The sequence below is a fragment of the Myotis nattereri genome (genome assembly GCF_964212035.1).
Source record: "Myotis nattereri genome assembly, chromosome: 3".
Classification (NCBI taxonomy): Eukaryota; Metazoa; Chordata; class Mammalia; order Chiroptera; family Vespertilionidae; genus Myotis; species Myotis nattereri.
In genome coordinates, this window is record NC_138077.1 from 116488341 (window position 1) to 116504299 (window position 15959).

General features: G+C 40.7%; 1 protein-coding gene across 1 annotated transcript in view; it reads left to right on the top strand.

The window, feature by feature from the left end:
- The window catches only part of CCDC138 (coiled-coil domain containing 138), a 175167-nt gene that overhangs the window by 121791 nt on the left and 37417 nt on the right, over positions 1-15959 (top strand). The window contains exon 12 of the mRNA XM_081086186.1: positions 7936-8125. Within this exon, the coding sequence (XP_080942312.1) occupies positions 7936-8125 (190 nt within the window). The remainder of the gene's footprint in view (positions 1-7935; positions 8126-15959) is intronic.

The following is a 15959-nucleotide window of genomic DNA, read 5'->3' on the forward strand; positions in this document are numbered from 1 at the left end:
GTAGGTGTTTTGTAGGACCCAATGTTGCAGTCTCTTAGATTTGGGTGCTCTAGGAAAGCCCCTTACTTGAGTTATTTGGGTTCTCCTGTTATAGTTGGGTTTTGACTGTTATTGTCCCATTCTTGAATGGAGTCTCCTCTCAGGCTGGCTGACTATGTGGCTCATTCCCGCCCACGTTGTACAACCTGTCATGGAGGTGCTGATCGAACAGAACAAAATACAGCACAACAAAACATCAAACAAAAGTAGCAAAACAATAGCATACAAAGACCCCTACAGCACCAACAAAAGCAACCACTAGGGAAGAGAGAATGATAGGAAAATAAAAAAAGGAAAAAAATATGTGGAGAAAACAAACAAAAAAACAACAAGAAGAAAGACTGAGGAATGGATATGTAGATGCAGAGCTGAAATAAAGAAGTATAAAATATTATGAGAATGGAGGAAGGAAAATGGTTTAAAATAAAGGACGAAAAGAAAAGAATTGAAAAGGAAAATACAGGAGAAAGCAGATCTAAAATAAGAAAATGAAAAATGACGAGAAAACTGGACTAAAAGAAAGAAAAAAATTTGAGTAAGGAAGAAAGAAAAAAATTTGAGTAAGAAAAAGGAATAGGAAAATTAGATATGAGTGAAACAGTAGACTAGAATACTAACAAATCCATAAAGCAGACAGATAATGAAGATAAATTTAAAAGGAAAAAAAGGGGAGATAAGTAGAGCAAAAGAAATAAAAGTGAGTGGAGTGATGTTCATTTCAGCAGAGTTTAGTGTCCCATGGGAGCTCCCTTTGCATCCTATTCTTCTGTTCAATCTACCAATTCTGATCTTCTTGTGAGATATTGAGGTGCAAACCAATGTCAGGAACTGTCCTCCTTTGGCTTTCAGCAACCTGCTGGAAGCTCCATGTAATCTACATATCCACCATTTGTGCCTGTCTCCACAGGTCTTGGCAGCAAGCAGGAGGGGACCAATCTGTCCTCTTAATGTAGATTTGTTTGCAGGGCAGAGTCAGCAATTCCCCTGGTTCCCCATGCTCCATCTCTGCCCACCTTTGCCTGCTAGCCAGCTGTCAATCTTAATCACTCAAAAGTCTATTTCTGAAAGGGCTTTAGGCAGGGGAGATGCTGTTTAGCTTTCATGTAATGTGGTAGGTGTGTTTTCCTGTCCCGTAGCTGCTACTCCATGCCATGGCCTAAAATATTACTCTGCCCTTGGCTGGACAGAGATCCTTGAGTAACCGGACAATCAGTGGGTCCATGCTGCCTGTCACTACTTGAGCCAATTAAGCAGAGAGAGGGTTGAATCATATGTGAGCGTTTATTCCAATATTGCTGGCAATATGGAAGAGCAGCAGGTCATCCACAAAAAATTTGCTCTGCAGCCCCCCATGAGCCAGCTGCTTATAAAGGGTAAGACAAAGATTACATGGGGAAGTAGGGATTACAGGCATGGGAAAGTAGGAGACTGGGGTGGGACTCTGTCTGGGTCACAAGGCTGTTAATCTTTCCATGATAATATGCACTTCCTGAATGAGAATGGTTCCAAGGTTGACTACCTGGCCCCTGGGACGTACAACTCCCAGCCAAGTCAGAATGGTTTCTGTAACCAACACAAGGCAATCATGGTTAACAGAACATGTTTGATATTTCCCATAACCATAGCTAGTCCCCAATATTCTGTTTTTGCCCCTAACATTTGTATGGAGACCAGTGGTGTCAGCTGAAAACCTGGAGTTTTTATCAGCACTACCTTGCAAGATGCTCTTGAGACTGTTCTAATCCATAGGCTTGGCCTCTGCTTTTGTTTCTTCTACAAAGGTCAAAATGCAGGGTGTGGCATGCAGAGCTCCTGAGGGTGAGCCACGCTCTATCACCTAGCACGGGATCTTTTCTTTTTCCTGCCCTGTGGCTATTGGAAGGGGCTTGCTCATTTCTGGAAAAAATGTCCTTATTGGTTTGGGGGTCTACCACCAAATACTCCTGGCTGCTGTCTTTCTACGTCTCCCCACAATGCTTTCCACCCCAGCCTCTCTTTAGGCACCTCGAGTCCGCAACTCCCTTCTTGTACCAAAGCTTCAATTTAAAACTGTGCTCTGGGTTTAAAACAAATGAAGAAAAACACAAAAAATGAAACTGTAGCTTTCTCTCTGACCAGCTCCAGTCTACTGACTCCAGACTCTGCCGAGATGAGCAGATTTGCCACATTTCATGGCAGAACTGAGTCTGGCAACTCCAAAACCCAGAGCTCCTACCCATTCATTTTAAAAATATACAAATTTATATTGACTGCAGAGAGGAAGAGAGGGAGAGCGATTGGCTACTTCCTGCATGCGTCCTACTATTGAGCCCACTACTGGGGCATGTACCCTCACCAGAATTGAACCATGACATCCTGGTTCATGCTTTGATGCTCAATCACTGAGCCATACTGACCAGGGAAGAGCCTATATTACGTTAGAGGTAGTTATATGCTATTGTTTGAAATTTGCCCATTTTCTTGCTTTAATTTATTTGTCATGAGAATTATTCATGATTCCAACCCAGCATTTTATTCTTCTGCAATTGTTAAAAGTTATCAAAATCATTGTGGCATTTACAATCATACTGAGCTGTGTTAGGTAGTGAGGTGTTTATAAGCTAACTAGAGGCCTGGTGCATGAAAATTCATGCACTCGGAAACGGGGGATGGGGTCCCTCAGCCCAGCCTGTGCCCTCTCGCTGTCCAGGAGCCCTCAGGGGATGTCTGACTGACAGCTTAGGCTTGCTCTCTCTGAGGGAGGTGACCAGGCAGCCCAATCAGGAGAGGGCATCAGCCATTGGTTGCCGCCGCCCTCCTTCTCCCCTCCGATTGCCACCATGCTGGTCATTGCCACCCCCCCGATTGCCGTCCCCTCTGCCCACTGGCATGCGCCTTGGCTGGCCTGGTGCCACCTGCTTGCCAGCCCCACCCCCTGCTGACTGGTTGTTCTGCTGTTTGATCGATTTGCATATTACACTTTTATTATATACGATGCTATCAAATATACCTGATAAGCCTTTATCAGTAATAGTAGGGCAATGAAGAACCTCTGTTCCTTTGATTTCTCTGTGCCAGAATATCTCATGTTCGTATGTTCTTCAATACATTGAAACTGAATTTTCTTTCAATTCTTCTCCTAAATTTATACTTAGAAAATTACTCTTTCCGATTTTCTAATTCTAGTAGATGCCCATTTCTTTTAGAAAAATATCTAGTCATAAGTAAATTTTTAAAGTTGATAATAAAATTATTACTTTTCAGACTTGCATGTTTCAACTCCATTTTATTTTTTTAATTGGCAAAAAATTGATTTATCTGAGATAATAAAGATCAGAGCATAAATAAATGGCATAGAGACCAAAAAAAAAATAAATAAATACAAAAGGTCAGTGAAACCAAGAGTTGGTTCTTTGAAAGGATAAACAAGATTGATAAACCTCTAGTCAGGATCACCAAGAAGCAGAGAGAGAGGACCCAAATAAACAAAATCAGAAATGAAAGAGATGAAATAACAACAGACCACACAGAAATATAAAGGATTATAAAAAAATACTATGAACTCTATTCCAACTAACTAGGCAACCTAGATGAATTGGACATATTCCTAGAAATGTACAACCTTCCAAAACTCAATCAGGAAGAATCTAAAAATCTCAATAGGCCGATAACTATTGAGCAGTGGTCGCCAACCTTTCGGACCTGACAGACCACCAGTGGTTCATGGACCACAAGTTGGTGACTACTGCTATGAAGAAAATTGAAGCAGTCATCAAAAAGCTTCCACCAAACAAAAGCCAAGGGCCAGACGGCTTCACAGGGGAGTTTTACCAAACATTCAAAGAAGAACTAAACCTATCCTTCTCAGACTATTGCAAAAAATTCAAGAGGAAGGAACACTTCAAGCTCATTCTATGAAGCCAGCATTACCCTCATACCAAAACCAGATAAAGACAGCACACACACACACACACAAAAGAATTACAGGCCAATATCCCTCATGAACATAGATGCCAAAATCCTCAACAAAATTTTAGCAAATTGGATCCAGCATTACATCAGAAATCTCATACACCATGACTAAGTAGGATTTATCCCGGACATGCAAGGATGATACAATATCCACAAATCAATAAACGTGATACATCACATAAACAAACTGAGAGATACAAATCACATAGTCATATCAATTGGTGCAGAAAAAACATTTGAAAAAATCCAATACGCTTTCTTGATAAAAACCCTGTACAAAGTGTGACTAGAGGAAATCATACCTCAACATAATAAAAGCCTTATATGACAAACCTACAGCCAACATCATACTCAGTGGGCAAAAACTAAAACCATTTCACTTAACACATTGTAGACCAGTAGTTTTATTGCTAGCTTTACTCAGTGGCCAGATAAGTTTCTCATGAACGAGTACAAAAAACGTTCTACATAAATGTTAAAGGCACGCTTTAAAATTAAATACCCATTGCATTTTGGAGTTATTACATATTCTTATAAGCTAATATCTTTTTAAAGTATGATACTTTGTAAAACACTGTGTAATATGAAGTGAGAATTCTCGTGATCTGTCCGCAATCTGCTAAGAACAGTAACAAGACAAGGATGCCCACTTTCATCACTCCTGTCCAACATAGTACTGGAAGTGCTAGCCATAGTATTAGACAAGAAGAAGAAATAAAAGGTATCCAAATTAGAAAAGAAGTAAAACTGTCATTATTCACAGATGACATGATACTGTACATAAAAAACCCTAAAGACTCCATCAAAAAATTATTAGGCTTAACAAAGGAATTCGGCAATGTAGCAGGATACAAAATTAATGCCCAGAAATCTATGGCATTTTTATACACCAATAGTGAACTTACAGAAAGAGAGATTAAAGCAACAATCCCATTTACCATTGCACCAAAAAAATTAAGATCTAGGAATAAACTGAGGAGGTAAGAGACCTGTACTTGAAATACTACAGGACACTGAAAAAAGAGATCGAGGAAGATGTAAACAGATGGAAGAACATACCATATTCATGGAATGGTAGAATCAACATCTTTAAAATGTACTCATTACCCAAAGCAGTCTATACATTCAATGCACTCCCCATTAAAATACCAGTGACATATTTCACAGACCTAGAATGAACTCTCCAAAAATTCATCTGGAATAAAAAAAGACCCCGAATGGCAGCAATCCTGAGAAGAACAAAGTAGGAGGGATCTCAATACCAGATATCAAGCGGTATTACAAAGCCACTCTCCTCAAAACTGCCTGGTACTGGCACAATAACAGACATATAGACCAATGGAATAGCATAGAGAACCCATAAATCAACCCAAACCAGTGCTCAATTAATATTTGACAAAGGAGGCAAGAGCATACAATGGAGTCAAGACAGTCTCTTCAATAAATGGTGTTGGGAAAGTTGGACAGATACATGCAAAAAAATGAAACCAGACCACCAACTTACACCATACACAAAAATAAACTCAAAATGGATAAGGACTTAAACATAAGACGGGAAACCATAAAAGTCTTAAAGAATAATCCATAGACAGCAAAATCGCAGACATATGTTATAGCAGCATCTTCACCAATACAGCTCCTAGGACAATGGAAACTAAAGAGAAAATAAACAAATGGGACTACATCAAAATACAAAGCTACACAGCAAAAGAAACCATCAACAAAACAACAAGAAAGCCCACTGCATGGGAGAACATATTTGCCAATGTTATCACCGATAAGGGTTTAATCTCCAACATTTACAGGAAACTCATACAATTTAACAAAAGGAAGATAAACAACCCAATCAAAAAAATGGGCAATGGAACTTAATAGATACTTTTCGAAAGAGGACATTCAGAAAGCCAAGAGACATATGAAAACATGCTCAAAGTCACTAATCATCCGAGAGATGCAAATCAAAACAACAATGAGGTACTATCTCCCACCTGTCAGAATGCCTATCATTAACAAATCAACAAATGACAAGTGCTGGCGAGGATGCATAGAAAAAGGAACCCTCATGCACTGCTGGTGGGAATGCAGACTGGTGCAGCCACTGTGGATAACAGTATGAAGTTTCCTCAAAAAGTTAAAAATGGAACTCCCATTTGCCCCAGTGATCCACTTCTAGGAATATATCCCAAGGAACTAATAACACCAATCAGAAAGGATATACGCACCCCTATGTTCATAGCACGATTTACAGTAGGTAAGATTTGGAAATAGCTAAGTGCCCATCAGCAGATGAGTGGATTAAAAACTGGTACATCTACACAATAGGATACTACACTGCTGTAATTAGTAAGGAACGCCTACCATTTGCAACAGCATGGATGGACCTGAAGAGCATTATGCTAAGTGAAATAAGTCAGTCAGAGGAAGATAAATATCACATGATTGTACTCATTTGTGGAATATAATGAACAACATAAGCTGATGAAGAAAAACAGATCCAGAGAGAAGCATCGATCAGACCATCAAACCTTGAGGGAAGGCAGAGGAGGGTGGGCAGAAGGGGGAGAGATCAACCAAAGGACTTGTGTGCATGCATATAAGCATAACTAATGGACATAGACACTATTGGGTGTTGGGGTCCAGCCCCAGCAGGTCCAGGGGTTCCCAAAGGTGTGGACGGAGTCGGGGAAGAAGGAATGACACGGAGGCAGCAGCGTTCAGATGATCAGCATGGCGAGGTTCTCTAGTCAGGTTCTCCAGCCTGGTTCTGTCTTTATTCTCCTGTTACATCTGTATTTATATCAGTTGATTTTAATCCTATCCATTCTATTCCAAAGGTTAGGGCATTTGTTATCTCCATTCCAAGGTCACTACTCTATTGTTCTGTTAAGCTACAAGGAAGTAACTGAAGGAGATTATCCTAAGTAAAGATTATGTAGCTTAAACTCGATTGTTCATAGTTAAAGTGATTAACTACTCGCCTGGCACTTAGTTAAGGGATTTTACTGATTTATTCTCTTCCTTAGTCCTGTTAACCCCTAACTCCAGGGAAAAAATCCCCGCCTGGGGAAACCACCTTTCTCAGAGAGGTGACCTTGGTTAAAACACATAGCGCTAAGTAGGGGAGCAAACATATTAAGAACAGTATGCCATATATGCCAGGTCCCTTGAAACATATGCTGTGCAGATGTTTCTTCCCTGCAGCGACTGTGTCAAGCAGCAAGGATGGACCGGCTTCCGGCAATTGGGGGTGAGGGCATGAGCAGGATTGGGGGTCGTAATGGGAGGATAAGGACACATATGTAATAACCTAGTCAATAAAGAAAAAACTAAAAGAATGACTTATCTTTAGTTCATCCTATATAATAAAAGCATAATATGTAAATTGACCGAACGTCAGATTGACCAGTTGGCGGGGGGCAGGGCCTGCAAACAGGCAGTACCAGGCCAGCCATGTTGCGTGCCAGCAGGCAGAGAGAGGGGACATCGATTGGGGGGTTGGGAGGTGGCAGCGACCAGTGGTGGTGACAGGGTGATTGGCGGGGCAGGGTGGGGCCAGCCACTCACCAGCCAGCGTCGTCCACTGATGGGCTCGCCTGGTGGCCTCCCCCAGAAGGAGGCCACTGGTGGTGGCAGTGGTGGGGCAATGGAGGGCAGGGCCCGCTGCTTGCCAGTACCTGATCAGCCCGCTGGTCGCCTCCCACAGAGGGAGGCCAGACTGCTGTTAAGTCCCACTTCCCGCGGGGAGCAGGACCAAGGCGTCAGTCGAACATCTTCTGAGGGCTCCCTGACTGCGAGGGGGTGCAGCCCGGGCTGAGGCCCCCCCCCCCCCACCCAGTCCGAGAGCATGTATTTTTATGCATTGTGCCACTGGTATGTTTATAATGTTTAAAATTATATTTTCTGAACATTAATAACTATGCTAATTTAATATATATTTTTTAACAGCATTCAACTATGACATCAACATTGAGGAGATTGGGTGAAGACATATTCAAAGGAGTAGTAAAGGGAATTCAGGATAATTCTTTGGAACATTCTATGGAGAATAAACCAAAGACAGCTGCTTTCTTTAGGAGTTCCAATTTGCCATTGAGATTTTTGTCAACTTTAATTGTTCTCAAAACAGTCACTCAAGGTAAGCTTTCAGATATATTTATGGTATAATTTTTCATAAACAACTAGAAGAGAATACTGTATAATGAAGCAATTCTTACTTAGTCAAATATGGTTTACATTTTCAGAATGAGATTTTAAATTGTTTTATAATGGTAGCACATTACAAAAATTACTTTTGTTTCTTGAATTTGAGACAATAGGGGCTTCAGTTAGATTGTTGCCCCCTCTCAGAAGCCTATGTTGATTCTCTTAGATCATGTTTCATAACAACCTTTGTTCATTATCACTGCATTTACCATGTAGTATTGGAATTGCTAGTTAATTTCCACTAGAGCAGATGTTGGCAAACTATAACCCATGGGCCAAATCTGACCCACCACCGGTTTTGTAAATAAAGTTTTATTTAAACACATCCATGCTTATTTGTTACCTATTGTCTATGACTACTTTTGCCTCACGAAAACAGAGACTAAATAGTTCTTTAAAGCCTATGTTATTATTATGTGGTCCTTTACAGAAAAAGTTGGTTAATTCCTGTACTAGTTTATAAATTTTCTGAGGAAAAACTAAAGAGCCTTTTAACAATGTATCTCCCTGCACCTAGCATAGTACTTAATGTATAATAGTGAATGAGGAAATGAATTAATTGAAAAGTGTTTCAATCAAAGTTGGCCATTTTAAATATACTTTTGATATACAGCTAATAAGTTACTATTTTGGATTATTAAATATGAGAACTTTTGTTAAAATAAGTCGTACCAATGTAGCCAAACAATAAATACACCATCTATCTTTCCTGTTTGTTAAATTATGTATCTCATTTCTGTAAGTGGGAAATGGCAGTAATATAATTTGGCTACTTTCTCTGTAGTATGTTCTATTTATTTACTCCTAATTATATGAAATTTAAGAAAAAGAAACCCATTTCTCTAACTCTGTCTTATTAGTTATTTTCTTCCTTATAGTTATGGTTCTCAAAGTTACAGTAAATTGGATGGTAACTGTTTAAAAAGTCATTTATTAGCCCCTAATAAAATTACCATGTACGAACATACATTTGATAAAAAATAAAATTTATTACTGATAAAATCAATGAAATAGAGAAATAAAACAGGAGGGAGTTAGGTGCTTCCTGTCACCACTTCTGTGCAATTTAGTATTGGATGTGCAGACCACCTGTAATGAACCAATGAAAAAAATTTTTTAAATGGAGAAAACTATTAATTCATGGTTGCTCTACATAAATTAAGGATATTTGAAGAAACTGGCCAAGAAATCCTTTATAATAAAAGTCTAATATGCTGTCCGGTCGTCTGTTCAACCAATCAAAGCGTAATGTGCTAATGATATGCTAAGGCCACTCAGCCACTCGCTATGACATGCACTGAACACCAGGGGGCAGATAGTGGACTAGTTGACCAGTCGCTATGATGTGCACTGATCACCAACGGGCAGACACTCTGACCGATAGGATAGCTTGCTGCTGGGGTCCAGCCGATTGGGACCGAACAAGACGGCTGGACATGCCCTGTAGCCCTCCCACAGTCCCTCCCTGGATGGCCAACCTCCCATGGCTCTCCCTGGCCCCAATCGTGCACTGGTGGGGTCCCTTGGCCTGGCCTGCACCCACTCACCATCCAGGACCACTTTGGGGATGTCAGAGAGCCAGTTTCAGCCCAATCCCGTAGGCCAAGGGACCCCACTGGTGCACAAATTTGTGCACCGGGCCTCTAGTTTAATATAATGTGCTATGATCTGGATGTTTTCCCCTCCCTCAATTCATATGGTAAATCCTACCTCCCAGAGACAATGTTATTAAGAGAGGCCTTTGGGAAGTGCTTAGGTCACAAAAATAGAGTTCTAATAACAATGATTAGTGGCTTTATAAAAGAGACTCCACAGATATCTCTAGCCCCTCACACCATGTGAGGACACAGCAAGAAGGCATAAGGTATGGCCTTAGCATATCATTAGCACATTATGCTTTGATTGGTTGAACGGACGACCGGACAGCATATTAGGAGGAGGATCTTTACCTAAATATGACCATGTTGGTGCCTTTGTTTTGGACTTCCCAGCCTCCAGAACTGTGAACAATACATTTCTGTTGTTTATAAGCTACCCAGTCTCTGGTATTTTGTTATAATTGCTGGAATGGACCAAGCCATAATTTGTGTTTCAGAAATTGAGTTCCAAAGGAAATTCACAAAAATTTTTTGACTTTCAGTACTATGTTACCATAAAAACATTCAAACATGTAAAGAATTTTTGTGAGTTTATTTGAGCCAAACTGTCAACAATTGCCTGAAAGCAGAATCTCAAGGGATTGGGATAATGCTCCAGAGAATGGTGGTTTTTCATCTTAATTTATACATTGCAATCAAAGTAGGAGATGTACGTGGGTTACATGAAATCCATTAGTGATAAATTAGAGAGGCAGGAGAAAGCAAAGCAGGGAAACCCCTGGGATTGGATAGACAGTAAAATGATAGACACATTACTTAGGTGGGTACAGGATAGTTAACAGTCAACAATTAATATGATAACAATACCAATGAATTTGTGGTATCTGTCCTTTCACCCAGGACATTTGGTTGTGCCCTGAGGGGTCTGGAAAAAAAGGAAGTTACCCTGACTTTTCAATGATATGTTATCATAAATGAAAAAAGACAATAAGCTCAGTAAAGGTAAAGGTTGACTTTGTCAGGGAAGATACCGGCCTAGGAGGTGACTACCCACCATAACTGCTTTTAGTTAAAGTTTAATTTTCAGACCATCCTTTGTGGTTACTTTAAGTCTTTGAGTTTGCAAGACAGCCATGCAAGCCTTCCCTGAGCTTGTCAGGTTAGCATGTGGCCTCTTTCGTACCACAAAAACAAATTAAAACAACAACACTGGGGCACAGGCTTGCCATAGCAGATCTATCTATATAAAACCCTAATATGCAAATAGACCAAACGGGCAGAACGACCAGTCGCTATGAGGTGTACTGACCACCAGGGAGCAGACACTCAATGCAGGAGCTGCCCCCAGCCCACAGGCCCCAACCGGTGGTGGCAGTGGTGGTGGTGGGGGGGGGGGGGGGCAGGGCTGGTGAGTGGGCAGTGTCAGACCAAGGCGGGTGCAACTGGTTGACCCAATCACCCTGCCGGTTGCCCACAGATTGGCCCTGATTGCTAGCCAGGCCTAGGGACCCTACTGTGCATGAATTTTGTGCACTGGGCCTCTAATTTTAAAATAATTGTGACACATAATAATAAAAAATGAGTAATGTTGACTTAAAACATGAAATAAGACACTTGGATTAATAAATCCAGAAATGACACAAAATTGGCACCATATATATATGTGTGTGTGTGTGTGTGTGTGTGTGTGTGTGTGTGTGTGTGTATTTTTTTAATGAGTTTTTTTTGTGTGTTTTTTAAGATTTTTATGGATTTGTAGAGACCAAGGAAGGGAGAGGGAGAGAGAGAGAAACATTAATCACCTACACACCCTTTACTGGGGAACAAGCCCACAACCCGGGTATGTGTCCTGACTAGGAATTGAACCAGCAACCTTTATGTGCACAGGATGATGCCCAACCAACCGAGCCACACTGACCAGGGAGAGTTTGATTGCTAATACTTGTCCAAGACATTAAAAAAAAAAATTATGCCCCTGACCAGAATCGAACCCAAATTATATGCCCCTGACCAGAAACAAATCAGAGTCGACCCTTCAATCCACAGGCTGACACTCTATCCACTGAGCCAAACTAGCAAGGACCAGGACACTATTTATTTACTTATTTATTTATTTATTTATTTATTGAACATATTTTTATTTATTTCAGAAAGGAAGGGAGAGGGAGAGAGAGAGAGAAACATCAATGATGAGAGAGAATCAATTGATTGGCTGCTTCCTGAATGCCCCCACCGGGAATTGAGCCCATAACCTAGACATGTGCCCTGACCAGGAATTGAACCGTAACCTCGCTGGTTCATAGCTTGATGCTCAACCACTGGGCCATACCAATTCGATCTAATAATAAAGAAAGAATCATAGGACACAATCCCTGCTCTCGATGATATTAGTATCTAGTGGGTAAGTAGACTCTAAATATTTCATTCTGCTTCATTTTATAATTAACTAGAGGCCTGGTGCACAAATTCATACACCAGTGGGGTCCAGCCAGCTCGCCCTGATTGAGGCTGATTGGCCTGGGCCAGACGGGGGGAGGGGGTGTGGGAGGTTGGCAGACTGGCTGGGGAGAGTGGCCACATGCAGTTGGCCAGCTGTCCCCACCCTGATCAGGGTGGGGCCGGCTTCGGGGAGGGGCCGAGGGTGGTTGGCAGGCTGGCCCCACCCCCGGTCAAACTCCCAGTTGAGCGGACAATTTGCATATTAGCCTTTTATTATATAGGATGACACTAGATGTTTAAATAGTGTGCTGGTTAAAGAGAAATGATATGTTACTTTTGGTGGTATAAGATGGGATCAGGAGAGGATTTAGTATAAGGAGTCAGCATTGGAGTTAAAACCATGTAGGGTATGTAGGATTTCATAGGCACAAAGTAAAGAGAAAAGTCATTCCTGAGCAAACAGTATGAACAAATGCTGGGAACTGTAAGAGGTTGACATGCAAGAAAATGAGTTGTCAAATATGAAAACACTAGAGGCCCAGTGCACAAAAATTTGTGCATTCTGGGGGGGTTCCCTCAGCCGGCCTGTGCCCATTTGCAGTCCAGGACCCCTTGGGGGATGTCCATCTGTCAACTTAGGCCCCCTCCCCAGGGGATCAGGCCTAAGCTTGCAGTCAGACATTCTTCTGGCAGCCAGGGAGCCCTCGGGGGATGTCCAGCTAAAGGCTTAGGCTCCCAAGGGTTCCGGTCTAAACCGTTAATTGGACATTCTTAGTGCTGCCATGGAGGTGGGAGAGGCTCCTGCCACCACCTCTGCGCTGGCCAGCCATGAGCCAGCTTCTGGTTGAGTGGCACTCCCCATATGGAAGTGCACTGACCACCGGGGGCAGCTCCTGCATTGAGCGTCTGCCCCCTGGTGGCCATTGCCCATCATAGCAACCAGTCATTCTGCCATTCAGTCAATTTGCATATTAGCCTTTTATTATTATTATATAGGATGTCCCTATTTCCCCCCTTTTGCCCCTCTACCCAGCTCTTGCCCCCCACCTCTCTCCGGCCATCACCATACTGTTGTCTGTGTCCATGGGTTGTGCATATATTTTCTTTGGCTAATCCCTTCTTTAAATTCACTTCTTTAAATTTTTATTTTCAGATAAGTGCTTATAACTGCACTATTATATATTTTCTATTATATCATTTAGAATTAAGATATCTTTTAATTGAACCCTTGTAAATTTTAGCACAATTTAATAAATTATGCGAGAAGCAATTAGGAAATTTTTCATGTAATGCAGATACATTTCAATTAATATTTTATTAATTTAATTTGAAATAATCTCATACATGTAAAAAAAACTATAAAATATTACAGCATATTATATGTACCCTTCACCCAATTTCTTAGGTGTGAATAATTTATTTTTTTAAAATTGTTTTATTGCTTAAAGTATTACAAAGAGTATTGCATATGTCTCCTTTTTTTCCCGCCCTTAACAATCCCCCAGCCTCCCCTATGCCCCAGTGACTTATGTCCATTGGTTATGCTTATATGCATGCATACAAGTACTTCAGTTGATCTCTTACCCCCACCCTTCTGCCCCTCAACCCTCCCTGGCTTTCCCGCTGTAGTTTGACAGTCTGTTCGAGGCAGCTCTGCCTCTGTATCTATTTTTGTTCATAAGTTTATAATGGTCTTTATTATCCATGAGTGAGTGAGATCATGTGGTGTTTTTCCTTCATTGACTGGCTTATTTCACTTAGCATAATGCTCTCCAGTTCCATCCATGCTGTTGCAAAGGGTAAGAGTTCCTTCTTTCATACAGCAGCATAGTATTCCATCGTGTAGATGTACCACAGTTTTCTAATCCATTCATCTACTGATGGGCACTTAGGCTGTTTCCCGATCTTAGCTATGGTGAATTCTGCTGCTATGAACATATGGATGCATATATCCTTTCTGATTGGTGTTTCTGGTTTCTTGGGATATATACCCAGAAGTGAGATCACAGGGTCAAATGGGAGTTCCATTTTTAGTTTTTTGAGAAAACTCCATACTGTCTTCCATAGTGGCTGCACCAGTCTGCATTCCCACCAGCAGTGCACAAGGGTTCCCTTTTCTCCGAATCCTCTCCAGCACTTGTCGTTTGTTGATTTGTTGATAATAGCCAGTCTGACAGGTGTGAGATGGTACCTCGTTGTTTTGATTTGCATCTCTCAGATGATTAGTGACTTTGAGCATGTTTTCATATGTCTCTTGGCTTCCTGAATGTCCTCTTTTGAAAAGTGTCTATTTAGGTCCTTTGGCCATTTTTTTGATTGGGTTGTTTGTCTTCCTTTTGTTAAGTTGTATGAATTCCCTATAAATGTTGGAGATTAAACCCTTATTGGTGATAACATTGGCGAATATGTTTTCCACACAGTGGGCTTTCTTGTTGTTTTGTTGATGGTTTCTTTTGCTGTGCAGAAGCTTTTTATTTTGATGTAGTCCCATTTGTTTATTTTCTCTTTAGTTTCCAATACCCTAGGAGCTGTATCGGTGAAGAAATTGCTTCATCAAAATAAAAAGCTTCTGCACAGCAAAAGAAACCATCAACAAAAAAACAAGAAAGCCCACTGCGTGGGAAAACATATTTGCCAATGTTATATCTGATAGGGCCTAATCTCCAAAATTTATAGGGAACTCATACAACTTAACAAAAGGAAGATAAATAATCCAATCAAAAAATGGGCAAAGGACCTAAATAGACACCTTTCAAAAGAGGACATTCAGAAAGCCAAGAGACATATGAAAACTTGCTCAAAGTCACTAATCATCTGAGAGATGCAAATCTTCAGCATATGTCTGAGATTTTGTTGCCTTTGGATTCTTCTAATATTTTTATGGTTTCCTGTCGTACATTTAAGTCCTTTATCCAATTTGAGTTTATTTTTGTGTATGGTGTAAGTTGGTGGTCTAGTTTCATTTTCTTGCATGTATCTGTCCAGTTTTCCCAACACCATTTATTGAAGAGGCTGTCTTGACTCCATTGTATGTTCTTGCCTCCTTTGTCAAATATTAATTGAGCATATTGGTTCGGGCCGATTTCTGGATTCTATTCTATTCCATTGATCTATATGTCTGTTCTTGTGGCAATACCAGGCAGTTTTGAGAACAGTGGCTTTGTAATACAGCTGATATCTGGTATTGAGATCCCACCTACTTTGTTCTTTCTCAGGATCACTACAGCTATTCGGGGTCGTTTTTTATTCCAGATGAATTTTTGGAGAGTTTGTTCTAGGCCTGTGAAATATGCCGTTGGTATTTTAATGGGAAGTGCGTTGAATTTATAGATTGCTTTGGGTAGTATGGACATTTTAATGATGTTGATTCTACCAATCCAAGAACATGGTATGTTCTTCCATCTGTTTATGTCTTCCTCTATCTCTTTTTTTCAACGTCCTGTAGTTTTCTAAGTAGAGGTCTTTTACCTCCTTAGTTAAGTTTATTCCTAGGTAGCTTAATTTTTTTGGTGCAATGGTAAATGGGATTTTTTTCTTAGTCTCTCTTTCTGTAAGTTCACCATTGGTGTATAGAAATGCCATAGATTTCTTGGCATTAATTTTGTATCCTGCTACATTGCCGAATTCATTTATTAAGTCTAATAGTTTTTTGATGGAGTCTTCAGGGGTTTTTTTATGTATAATATCATGTCATCTACAAATAAGGACAGTTTTACTTCTTCTTTTCCA